This window comes from Typha latifolia, chromosome 7, assembly GCF_019914945.1.
Source record: "Typha latifolia isolate L0001 chromosome 7, TyphaL0001v2, whole genome shotgun sequence".
Taxonomy (NCBI): Eukaryota; Viridiplantae; Streptophyta; class Magnoliopsida; order Poales; family Typhaceae; genus Typha; species Typha latifolia.
Genome location: NC_133092.1, coordinates 2,726,551 through 2,738,389, shown reverse-complemented (window position 1 = coordinate 2,738,389; position 11,839 = coordinate 2,726,551). Strand labels below are relative to the sequence as shown.

Genomic DNA, 11,839 nt, shown 5'->3' with positions numbered 1-11,839 from the left:
CAGCAATTTGAAGGCGGCTCTACTACCTTTGTCCAAGAATACTTGGATGAAATGGAAAAGTCGTAGCTTAGCTGCCACTTTTATCCTCAAGGTGATCTTAATTATCTTTTTCTTTTTATTTTTAGTTATTAGTTAAAATAAAGTTTTTCAAGTTCGGTCCGATTTGGGTCAAGCCTAACTTTGATCAAATTTAATCAGCTTTAGAGTCCAGCTTAGGTATAAGTATTAACATCACCAAAATATGAAATTATATTAAATTAGAGTTATATTTATAACTATGAAAGATATAAAATTTAATATATATATATATATATATATACTATATTAATATGTTGCTTTAGATCTGATCATTTCATTAGATCTGTAATTAAGTCCAAGCCTGAGCTAATTATAGATTAGGTTTATAATTTAAACTCCGCCTAGCCCAGTGGAATAAAAGTCTTTAACCCGACCCGACAAAAAAGGGGGTTTTTAAATAATTACTACTAAAAACTTTAAAAATAATATAGTTACTATGACTTAATAGATTATTTTGAAATTTAATAAAATATATATATTGGAATAGCAATTTTGGAACCGGTGCAAAGACTTGGGTGATAATTATAATATTTTTTTAAAAAAATCTCTTATTGAGGAATTATATTTTACACCCTCTATTTTGTGTTTTTATCGTTTTAATGGTAGGTTTTAGACATGCTCCATTCCATCGCTATAATTTGCTCTTATTGCTCTAAAAACACTTAATTTCCCACAATAAAAGTTAGAGAGAAGTCCTGATTGAATCGGATCCTGACCCGAAATCTTATTGGGCCGGGCCTATACGACTATCATATAAAATAGATCTTGGAGAGTAATTAGTGCGTAATTAGATCTAATAACATGTAATAGTACGTCAATTCGATCGCCGGCTTCTCGCAGCGCTGCTTTGCCTCCTCCAAAAATCAAAAGACATCTCTCCGTCGTTATGCCTACGATTACCGCCGTGTTGGATGATCTCTTCCACCGCTCTCTGGACTTCCAGAAGCTCTAATCTTCCTGATGGATACTTGAATTCTACGGGTCTCCATCCGACGAGAACTGGCGACGTCGAAGCTTCGGTTGCTCGAGAAGTCGACGGCGACGGCGACGGCGACGGCGACGGCGACAACTCCATCGTGGTCGAGGCTTGTCCGGGCGACGACGAAGGCTCGGTAACTGTGAGAGGCGAGAGAGGAATTAATGGCGATAGTGATGGGGTTTGGGAATGCAAGTTCTTCTTCTTCTTCTTCTTCTTGGCTATCTTCTTCTTCGCTCTCCTTCGCCAGTTCTTTAGGCCGTCGGCGACGCGGTCTGCGAGGATTGTTTCCTTCATGGAGGAACCCATCTGTGAACAAACACAAGCCATTACTAATAAAATAAAATATAATTATATTTTAGACCTTCCATTTTGCGTTATTATTGTTTGCACCCTGCTTACATTTTAGACATGCTTCATTTGGCTATGGCAAAGGTCGTGAGTTATTAGCTTTATTGTCTAATTTATGATTAGGCTACGACCTTATGATTTATACTCCGAGTATTGACAATTAATAATGAACTGAAAAAGGCGGGTGTAAAATGTAATATTTCCTTGATAAATTATTTTTTAAATAATTTAATAAAAACTATTAATTTCTCTCTCCTAATTAAACAATTAAGATTATATAATATTAAATAAAATTAATCAAAAGTATCTGTCACTTTTTTAAACGGTAAGAATAAATTAGTCATATTTTATTTCTCTCTTAACGATCAACTATTTTATAAAAAATAAATAAAAATAATAATAAATTAGTAAAAATTGACACCCTATTATTAAGGAGATGATTATAAGGAGAAGCAGTAAGAAAATACTTAAATTCTAATTTTTCTATCAATTAATCTAAGTCATATATATAAAATGTCTTATATACCCTTTAATTTATCAACGAATTAAAATTATTTTAATAACTAATTAGTTAATATCGAATCATTGCTCAAATTATTTTACCTGGGAGACTAATGCGTATAGAGGAAGTGTGATATATGCACACAAGAACTGGACGAGGATGCCGAATACAATGGTCAAGATAATATCATCCAATTCGCTGTGGTAGCAAGAACGGAATCCGAAGTTGTACTGCATGCATTGTAGTGTGAGAAAATTAAGTCAGGATGGGGATCAAAAACGTTACATTCTAAGGCAGTGAGCATCACATACCCACCCATGTCCATGCGAAGAATGAGAGCTGGAAAGTATTCTGAAATCAATATACAAATTAAAGCATTCATTAGTCATAAGCCAAGCTATATATATATATATATATATATATATACATAATTTGAAGGTAGTTCTTTTTTATGAATACATTACCTGGATCAATATGAATTGGATAAGATGAAGAAGTAATCTAGGTCGCCGAAACCAGAACAGTTCATCGTTAGGCTTCACACGTACTGTTCCAGGAACTATGATTGCATGATTAGCACCATCTAAGCACATCTTGGTTATAATAATCTCCAGCTTAGTCCCTACCACCAACAAAATCTGCAGCAAGAATTTATTTACTGAGTACTATCTTTCAGATGAGTCGTACAGTAAAAATTTTCATGAGCTCACCGCAAAGGGAATAAAAGGAAGCCAGTAGTAGGGATAAAATCCTGCAGCAAAAAAAAAAAAATTAAGAGTATTTTTATTTTCTTTTTTATGATGAAAGCTCTCAACTTTGAAGTATTAATAGATGCTTCAAATGTTTGCTTTACCATTGGAATTGAAGATAATGAAGCAGAGAGCATATATCCAAATCCAAATGCTGCCAGAAATGAAAGAATTAAGAGTTATAATTCTCTATAAAACAAAAAAGTGCAAGGATTATTATACCGCTTATATACCTTATTTTGACGACCGTCTTGAGGTCGTGATCAATCGATCTTCGAAGAAACTTGTAGAAATCAAACTTGCAGTCTTGAGGAATATGAAACTGTGGCACAAACAATCGTAAATCTCAACAAAATATTTGTCTTCAAAATAATTATATAGTGCAGTAGTTGTTGTTGTGGTGGTGATTCCTTACTGCAAGAAAACCATGTCTGAGAGCAAAATAATCAGCTTTGTGTACAGAACCAGCGAATTGTCGGAAGAAGCAAACCTGCAGATATCATGATAAATCACAATTAATTCTGCTGCTGGATTGGAAATTTTTCATAACAAGTTAATGGTTTTTTTAGGGATCAAGTTCAACTAACAAGCCACAGAGTCAAGGTGTGTTTACTCCAAAATTTGAGATGCCTTCGACCAAATGATGTTTGCTTAGTGAGCTTAAACCTTCGCGGATCTGCATATATTAGACTGGTGTAATTAAAACGTTTGACTACCTCAAAAAGAACATCAAGAATAAAATTGCCAGATGTGTGAAGGAAAGATAGAAACTTGAAAGTCAAAGATGAAAAAGTTATAAGCTGGATTAATTCTTGTGTCTCTATTACTTACCATGTGATAAAGTGAACTCCATTGATTTGGTCTCTTCTTCCCAATGTTTCCACCGCTTAATCTGGATGTTGAATGAAAAGGTCATTCTTCTCTGTTAGCCCAGGAATATTTCAAACGTTTTTCTTTTTTGCAAACATTAACTACCTTGACCTCGCCCAAAGCTAAGGTTAGGAGGCAAGAGAGAACATGGAAAATAGCTATAACGATGATCAACAACTGCAGCTGGTCAGTTCCTTGTGAAGATATAAGCGAAACCTTCCCCTGTCTCAATACAAGAAACCTCATTAGTCCTCATTAATCTTGATTACTTGCAATAATAATGCCACACACACACAAAAGAAAAAGAAAAACCCACCAACCTTGTTCTCGCAAGTCGGTTCCTCTGTGAAGGTGCCCAAAGGTGCAGCATCCTTGCATGGGAGGAACGAATCTGCCAAGCTTGTTGGTATGCAGATCTTTGAGATGGGTTTCCGGGCAATGGTCAGCAACAAGGACATAAATCCCATATTCCTCAACTCTACACCAGCAAAAGAAGGATTTAATCATCACTAATCCAATGGTTAACACCACACTAAACCTACCCCCATAAACTTAACTCGATCACCTGCCACTACGTGGTAGAGTGCTTGATTAAGAGTCTTCCTCCTCCTCCTCTCAAGTACCTAATTACAAGTTCACAAACATATAAGTATATCTAATAAGTCATAGAAGCCAACAAAGATAGAGATAAAAACTATACCTTTGTTAACTTATGAAGGCCATGCTCAATGAGGAGAGCTGGAAGGATCAAAACAAAGCAAATTCCAACGACAACCCAAGTAGGGGTGTATTTTAAGGAAGCTTCAAGATTCATGATGATGATGATGATCTCGAGATGGCTGCAATGTTATAATGCTACTGGGATGTGGAGGTATATATATATAGAGAGAGAGAGAGAGAGAGAGAGAGAGAGAGAAGATTGAGGCCAGTCCAAGTGCATGTGTTTGTGCAAAAGAAATAGGGAAACAGGCGATATATATGTACGGTGGAGCATAGACAATTAGACATGGGAATTAATGGTGATCTTATGGTAGCATTACGTGGCGTAATGATATATATAAATATCAAATATGGAGGGGTTCTAATAGACAATATTTGCTAGCAAGATGGAGTAATAGTCAAAAGCAAATGCTGTCTCTCTTTGTCAACTTTCTATTACTTTTTCTTAGTTTTCGTATGTCATCACATAGGCAAATATGCAATGCTTCCTATCTGCATATATGCTTGCAAATTATTATTTCCCTTCATATTTGCAAGAGAGAGAGAGAGAGAGAGAGAGGGGGGGTGGTCCTCTTGATTGTTCTTAGAACAATTATTTTAATAATGGAATTCTTCCTTTCTTTCCTTCTTTTTCCACCTTCCTTGACAACTACTTGATGGATTTTAATTGGGAGAAGTTGAAATGTACGAAGATATTCCTTATTAGCATTAGGGATAAAACTGCATACAGAACCCCACAAAACACTCTTTTCATTTATTATTCGTTTGATATTTTTATTAAAAAATATTATGTACTTATTATCATGTGATCAATATTAGATGCTTACGTTGTTATCGTTTTTTGCCTACGTTGTTAAGTGTGAAATATTAGACATTTGAACAAGTCAAAATGTTATTAAAAAATTAAAGAAATGTTATCTAAGGCAAATCGTGCATTTTGTCATTATTATTAGATAATTTGATACTTATATTTTGTCTTTAATGTCTCAATAATATCCTGAATTAATTTTAACCCAACAACGATGTAAAATTAAAAATTAACATACCTTAAATACCCTTTTTTTAAACTTCAACAACCTAGTTTATATTTGTTATAGTTACTTTAACCTCAATTTTTTTAATTAAAGAGTTGTATTAAGATCATTTTGTATCTATAGTTAGTCTAACTCTCTATATGAGAACTTCAATTTCGTTAAGAAAATGAACTTAAAATATGAACTTTTTCAAATTGCATTACGCTATGATCTTAGAATAAATTAGCCCTCATAGAAGATCTGGTTCAGATCCTGTCCACATTAACGAAGCCATTAGATGTGAACACATACAGAATACTATTTCTCCATAAGAAACTTATTAAGCTTGACAATTTATATCGTGCAGAAAATTAAGCAAGTAAAAATACCTAAATATATCTCTCATTTGATCATAATATATGACTCCTTTTTATTTTTACATTAACCTTAAAAAAACTTGTTTAAGGATATTAAAGTTTTTTTTATTAAGACATTAAAATTAAAACATAGGAATCAAACCATAATAATAATAAAAAAATGAAATGACTTCCCACGTTACTGTCGTGCTTTTAAAGTCAACGTTCGAGCGTGTAACAATTAAAAACAACGGAATTCCTCTGATTGGCTTTTTGAAGTCTTTGACTAATTTAAGTCGGCTCACCACCGACGTAAGTAAATTCTAAATCTATTTACAAGGCTAAGTGATTTCTAATCAACGTAAAACGTAGATTAAAAAAATTATTATCTCAATTAGCAATTTTATTCTATCTTTCCACGGCTTCCAAACTCACTCAGCAATAAAATTTATTAGACAAAATTATTGTTTCATTCTATGTACTTCTATGCGTACAAACTTTTAAACTTAGCTAGTTGAACTAAAGTACAGCTATTAATCTCTTGTTAATAAAATAAAAAATAATAATGTTTTTATTTTGGCGAAAATAGAATGTTTTCATCTTATAATTGGTACTATTATCCAATGGAGTTAAGAGCTTAGGTTAAAAACATAATATAATTTTGCACAATTAAACCAAAATCTGGGAGGGTGGAGTGCTGCTAACTATAAACTATCCCTTTCTGAAATTTTCTAAGTAGTTTGGCAAATCTGAGTAGTTTAGCTAAAGAGTAGTTGAATGAGATGAAGTCATCGTACACGCTTCTTCCTACTTAGTCTCTCATTATATATAATTTCTTTCTTAATGACGAGCACAAAGTCGAGAGCTTTTATTTGTTGCAGTGAAAGCAAAGCACAGTACACACTAAACACATCAAAATTCATAGAAAAATAATAATAAAAGACGACATTTTATGTGGTTTTAATTCTATTGGCGTGCGGAGTTTTAATTCATTAAAGAGACGGTCCTATTATAAATTTCGTTTCGAGTTAATTACACTTAGCTTTTCTAAACTATCACCGCCTTTAATTTAAATATTTTCTTTTTTTTAATTAATAAGTCTATGTGAATAATAATAAAGTTTAGGAGATTAATATAAAAAATCGTGATAAGTTAAGGAGCTATATAAGAAATAAGTTATTTATTAAAGAACTTTTTTTAAGAAATTAGAATAATTAAATAATAAAAAGAAAGAAAAGAAATATATAAATTATCTAGTTAATTTACATAATGGAGTGACATCTGACATCCTGTAGAGATCCCTAAAACGAAAATGAACCTTTTTCCGTTGACTTGAAGATCAATCTGCAAGTAAGATAGTACTCTTCCATTAATGTTGTTTGACTTTAAACAGTTACTAAATGGATTATTAAGGCAGTAGCTGATGCCTAGGTTTGATGGTTAGCTTAAACTAACCACAAATGCTTTGCTTAGACGTTAATTAATTAAAATCATTTCTTAACTTCAAATGACAGCCATGTTGGAAGCCTGTTCCCTGTGATTAAGAGTGAGATCGCTGAGGCGATCGAGCATCGAGATGCGTGGATGTCAGATATCACTCAATTGTGTAAACTAATTGGGAGTTTTCTTTTCTTATTATAAAACACTGCCGAGATTTAATTAATTTATTTTATAGGTATGGAGAATAGATGAGATGACAAATATATTGTATTGAAGAAAGAATATCTTTCTTAAATCCTTTATGAACGAAATAAAGATCACGAATATGGTTGAGAAAGGGTCAATTTGCTAATATATCAAAAGGAGGAGGTTTATTTTGCAATAGGAAAAGGATTTTTTCATGTATACCCCTCTAGAACCTCTATTTGTGTATATACCCCTTAAGTTGGTATATATATGTCTACAAATTAAAAGGATTTTTTTAACAAAAAAATTATATTAAGATGTTAACCGGGTCCAAAATCTCCATAGCAATCGGAGACTAATATTTAAATGTTAACGATTGTAAAATTTAAAAAAAAAAGATAATAATAAAAATTAATATAATAGTGAAAGGAAAACTATAGTTTGAAGGGCATTTATACAAATAATTTTTTTGGGGGGAGGGGTATACAAATAATTAAGGAGCTGAAAGAAAACGAGTTGAGTTTTTTTTTTTTTTTTTTTTTTTTTCTTGTGGGAGAAATTGATTGCTTCATTAGATTGTTTTAAAGCAAGCATCAACATCCTGCGTAGGAGAATCTTTAATCTTTTCACCAGATCTGAATCAAACAATAGCCATAATCTTTAATCTTTTATCATCCAAACAGAGAGTTGTTAATTAATAAGCACTCTAATTTATTTCTGGCACCCATTTCGATGGATCAATTTGGCATTAATCACTTAGATTCCTCAGACATAAACTAATTGGATAAATACTCAGGGAGACCAAAGTAAATATAAAATTTAAGCCCATGTGTTAAATTTCAATTTTCCATTTACACCATTAAATTAAACGATTTGTTTATCTCAGTAGTTTGTGTTAAATTATTCCCCTCTCTATTTTTTACTAATTAATTTGGGCCCATTTCTACCTGTGGGTCCTAGCCAACCTTTGGCCTTTGTACTCAAGTTGCGCCTCTTTGTGAAGCCCATATCTGCAATTAGAATTGCTTCAATAGAGGATGGTTTTTTCTATTTTGCATGCGTACCCTTCTAAAATTTCTTATTTGCATGTAACCCTCTCCATAGTTGATATTTACTTGTATATTTAACGAAATATTTAGTTTTTACGGTAGATACTCCTTAAACAACTAATTATTTCATCACATTAATCATAATTTTTTTTTAATTCTTACTAAAATTTTTAAATTCCACGCACGAATCATAGGGTTTAAAGGGTATATAAGTAAATATAAAATTTAAAAAGGCACGCATGTAAATAAATTTTTTTTTTAAGTAAGAAATTAGTTTCTATGGTTACAAAATGCTTCCTTAGAGTTTGAGATCAAAAGCTCTAGAAGTTCACAAAGAAAACCACCATTTCAGGTGCAACCATAACCTATGGTTCTACCGTAATTAGCAAACCAATCAGTAACACGATTAGCCTATCTAAAAATATAAATAATTTTACAAATTTTGATAATTACAAGCAAGATATTTAATATCAGCAACCAAATCCTCCACGGCCCATGCTTGTTTCATGACACCATTCAATGTGTTGACTAGAAGTGAATTTGATTCGATGATGATGTTCGAAATCTTTGTCCCTTAGAAATAGCAACGCCCCACTTACTGCAACCATTTCTGTCATTAGTACTGACTTATACTAGCCACACCTAGCCTCTATAAAGATTAGGGCATAATTAGCTTGTCAAACTACGAACCCCGCTCCGCCAATGACCTAAGAGCCCTCGAAAGAGCCATTGGTATTCACCTTCCATCAAATGGGCGATGGAAGATCCCAACAGATTAGGAGGTTAGCGGAGAGTGACAACAATCAAAGTCCCAACCCAAGCTTTATCTGTAGCAGAAAAACCATTGCCTTCTCTTAACCGCTCACCATCAGCCCAACAATCCCCAAAACTCAACCTAATAGGCATGTGTTTGTTAACATATTCTCAAAGGGTAACAACGACTCAATTAGAAGAGTATACATGAATAAAAAAAACCTTAGAGAACATAACAATATATATTTTAGGCACTAAAATATAAATTGCACATGTCAATGTCCAAATGTAAGATTCATAGGACATAGACATGGAACCTACCATGTGATCATTCACAGACTAGACAAATTATGCAGGGAGCCACCGGATCACACCATGCATGTATACTCATGAAGCACATGATCATGTATGTATATATATATTCTCATGATCTCATCTACCTGGTTATCATTTGGTTGGCATTGGGATCTCCACATGATCACACACAACAAGGGACTTTGACATTTTATGTCAATAAATCCATTGCTTACCAAGGGCGGTTGCCATCCTCTAGTTTTAGTTTAAGAATTATTTTGGGAGATAATTATATTTTTACTACTTAAATTATCATATTTTCCACATATTTGTTTTAACTATTAATAATGTCTCACTCTCGTAGCATCGTAGAAAAAATTATAAAGACCAAAAATACCCTACGAGAAGGTAAGAATATTTTGATAAAATTAAAATTTTCTCTCTTATTTTATAACTTACACGTGAGAATTTATAATAGAAATAATATTTTAAAATTTTTTAATAACTTAGAGTTTATGTGTTAAAAAAAAAATTCAAACGAAGTATATAAGAAAGAGTAATAGCTCAAAGGTTGGGTCTTTAACTCTTACTTTGACATATTCATCTAATTTATTAAAAGAAAATTATTGGAATTAGGTTTCTTCTTAATTAGTAAATATGTTACGAGTTAGGTATCAAAATATCTTCTTCTTTTAAATGATTAAATTATGGTTGCTTGTGTAATTAGTGATGTTCCAATCTATAAACTTGATGCACAAGCCAGGTAGTAGCTGGATTTGCAATCATACATTTAGAAAACCTTGCAAATTGCATTGGCCCCTCTTTCATAATTATGAATTTTTTTTTTCTTTTATGTCACACATGACACATCAAATAACCTACTGGGGTTTGATACTTGACTGGAGATACCCAGGTCCCCACTATTCTTAGCAGCCATTTATAGTTTAATTTTTTTAACTAATACTAATATTTACTTAGATTTCAATTAGCCATATAATTGTAACTAGAATATGTGAAATAGTCAATGAGATAGTACTCAAGTAATAGAAGAGTATTAGTCTATCATATATTCTACGGTTTCTTTTCTACAAGAAGCCTAGAATAATAGTTAAGATATGTGATTATAGAGGCTAAATATTTACAAGGCAAAAAAAAAAAAAAAAAAAGTAGTTTACTTATAGTTTTATTACATGAAATTTTTTTTTTTTTCAAAAGAATGTGCTTAATTTGTGGAATTTGATCAGCATTCCTGCCGAACATTGCAAGCCACAGCCCTGGCCCAGAACTTGAGCTGGTCCTTCATGTCCACCCCTGATCTCTTATCAACCAATTTGAGTATTGGAGGAGCTGATCTCTGAACGAACCAAGCCTCAGATAGATAAGGTCTTATGACATTATCATTGCCGCCGTCGTCGTCGTCGTTGCTGGCCCTTTTGCCGCGGAGGCCGGGGATCACATTGGCTAGGTTCTCATTTAGCCCTTCCTTGTCGAACACAAAGCCCAAGTCTTTAAATCCTTGCACCTCCATAGACTCTAGATCACTCAAGCTATTCCACTTCCTCTCTTGGAATGATTTCCTGTAGTATGAATTGCTTCCATTTATAGAGCAATATCTTCTTATGTCAAGCGATGTTGGCTTCTGTTAAAAAAAAATTGAAAAGGATAAAACTGCGTACATCTCCCTTAGAATAACTTTTTACAAGAAATTCGCATCTCATTCTTTTGCTTGCTATCAAGATTATGCTAGCTCACCTTGGAAGGAGAGTGAGAACGCCGAAGCTCGCCGCAAGGCGTCGGCATCGACGGCGCCCGGAGAAGCGGCCGAGCAGGAATCCGATCGCCGCCCAGTTGCTTCTCGAACATAATTGAGCTCCCAGTTGCTGCTGCTGCTTCTTCTTTGATGTCCTCTCTTCTTACTCGTATCGGAGGAAGTGAAGGTGTTCTAAGGAGGGTACGAGTTGCGAACTTGTCAGGAGTGGAAAGAATGGCGTCGTCTTCTTCGCTTGTTAATTCCTTGCCTTTGATTGGAGAAGGGGATTTTGGCGAAAAAGGAGGCTTTGGACTTGGACTTGGCTTTGGCATCACTCTCCTACCATTCAAGGTGTTGTTAAAGAACCAGTACTCGTCCAAAAGGTCCATAGGTACCATCTTGCCTTCTTTAGCTATACTTTTGGAAGACCCACTTGTTGTTTGCTCCTCCTCGGCTTCCAAACTCATCTTTTTGAGCTAGAGAGTGGTAGAGAGAGAGAGAGAACAAAAAGGGAAAGGAGAGGAGGAAGGTAAGGGGAGGAGGTGGTACTGTTCCAAGTTGTGAACTGTGAAGGGAAGAGATTCTATTCTAATTTGCTGCGAGTCACGCATCAACTCACACTAATGATTAGAAACCGAACCTTCTGACCGACTCTATTATTCGCTTATGCCTAATTTACAATTTTACCCCTAACTGAACTATTTTTAAAATTCAATAATCTGCACCGAAAAATGAGTGATGCTGATAGTCCA

General features: G+C 33.7%; 2 protein-coding genes across 3 annotated transcripts; both read right to left on the bottom strand.

The window, feature by feature from the left end:
* Nucleotides 1-774: 774 nt before the first annotated feature.
* Nucleotides 775-4,476, bottom strand: LOC140792500 (MLO-like protein 6). 2 transcript variants are annotated; one of them, XR_012109764.1, is made up of 14 exons: nucleotides 4,227-4,476; nucleotides 4,092-4,149; nucleotides 3,847-4,004; nucleotides 3,632-3,748; nucleotides 3,488-3,548; nucleotides 3,244-3,332; nucleotides 3,072-3,146; nucleotides 2,890-2,978; nucleotides 2,761-2,810; nucleotides 2,618-2,658; nucleotides 2,372-2,545; nucleotides 2,219-2,258; nucleotides 2,009-2,137; nucleotides 775-1,363 (listed from the first exon to the last, which is right to left on the bottom strand). XR_012109764.1 is itself a non-coding variant. In XM_073143544.1 (14 exons), exons 1-14 carry the CDS (start codon nucleotides 4,338-4,340, stop codon nucleotides 893-895), a joined length of 1,662 nt encoding a protein of 553 aa, XP_072999645.1. In that variant the 5' UTR covers nucleotides 4,341-4,476; the 3' UTR covers nucleotides 775-892. The 2 variants fall into 2 exon arrangements, 1 of the variants encoding a protein (XP_072999645.1); XM_073143544.1 differs by having other exon boundaries at nucleotides 2,223-2,258.
* A 5,958-nt stretch (nucleotides 4,477-10,434) lies between these two features.
* LOC140791889 (uncharacterized) lies at nucleotides 10,435-11,682 on the bottom strand. Its single transcript, XM_073142604.1, has 2 exons — nucleotides 11,090-11,682; nucleotides 10,435-10,976 (listed from the first exon to the last, which is right to left on the bottom strand). Exons 1-2 carry the CDS (start codon nucleotides 11,552-11,554, stop codon nucleotides 10,578-10,580), a joined length of 864 nt encoding a protein of 287 aa, XP_072998705.1. The 5' UTR covers nucleotides 11,555-11,682; the 3' UTR covers nucleotides 10,435-10,577.
* Between the last annotated feature and the right edge of the window lie 157 nt (nucleotides 11,683-11,839).

Bases quoted from the DNA above. Each gene is read 5' to 3' on its own strand.
- LOC140791889 (XM_073142604.1), bottom strand. From the start codon at position 11,554: ATGAGTTTGGAAGCCGAGGAGGAGCAAACAACAAGTGGGTCTTCCAAA. The intron at 10,977-11,089 runs GTGAGCTAGCAT...TTTTTTTAACAG, and splicing joins GTTCTCACTCTCCTTCCAAG to AAGCCAACATCGCTTGACAT.
- LOC140792500 (XM_073143544.1), bottom strand. From the start codon at position 4,340: ATGAATCTTGAAGCTTCCTTAAAATACACCCCTACTTGGGTTGTCGTT. The intron at 3,333-3,487 runs GTAAGTAATAGA...TAATATATGCAG, and splicing joins GGAGTTCACTTTATCACATG to ATCCGCGAAGGTTTAAGCTC. The intron at 2,259-2,371 runs GTAATGTATTCA...TATTGATTTCAG, and splicing joins TCCAATTCATATTGATCCAG to AATACTTTCCAGCTCTCATT.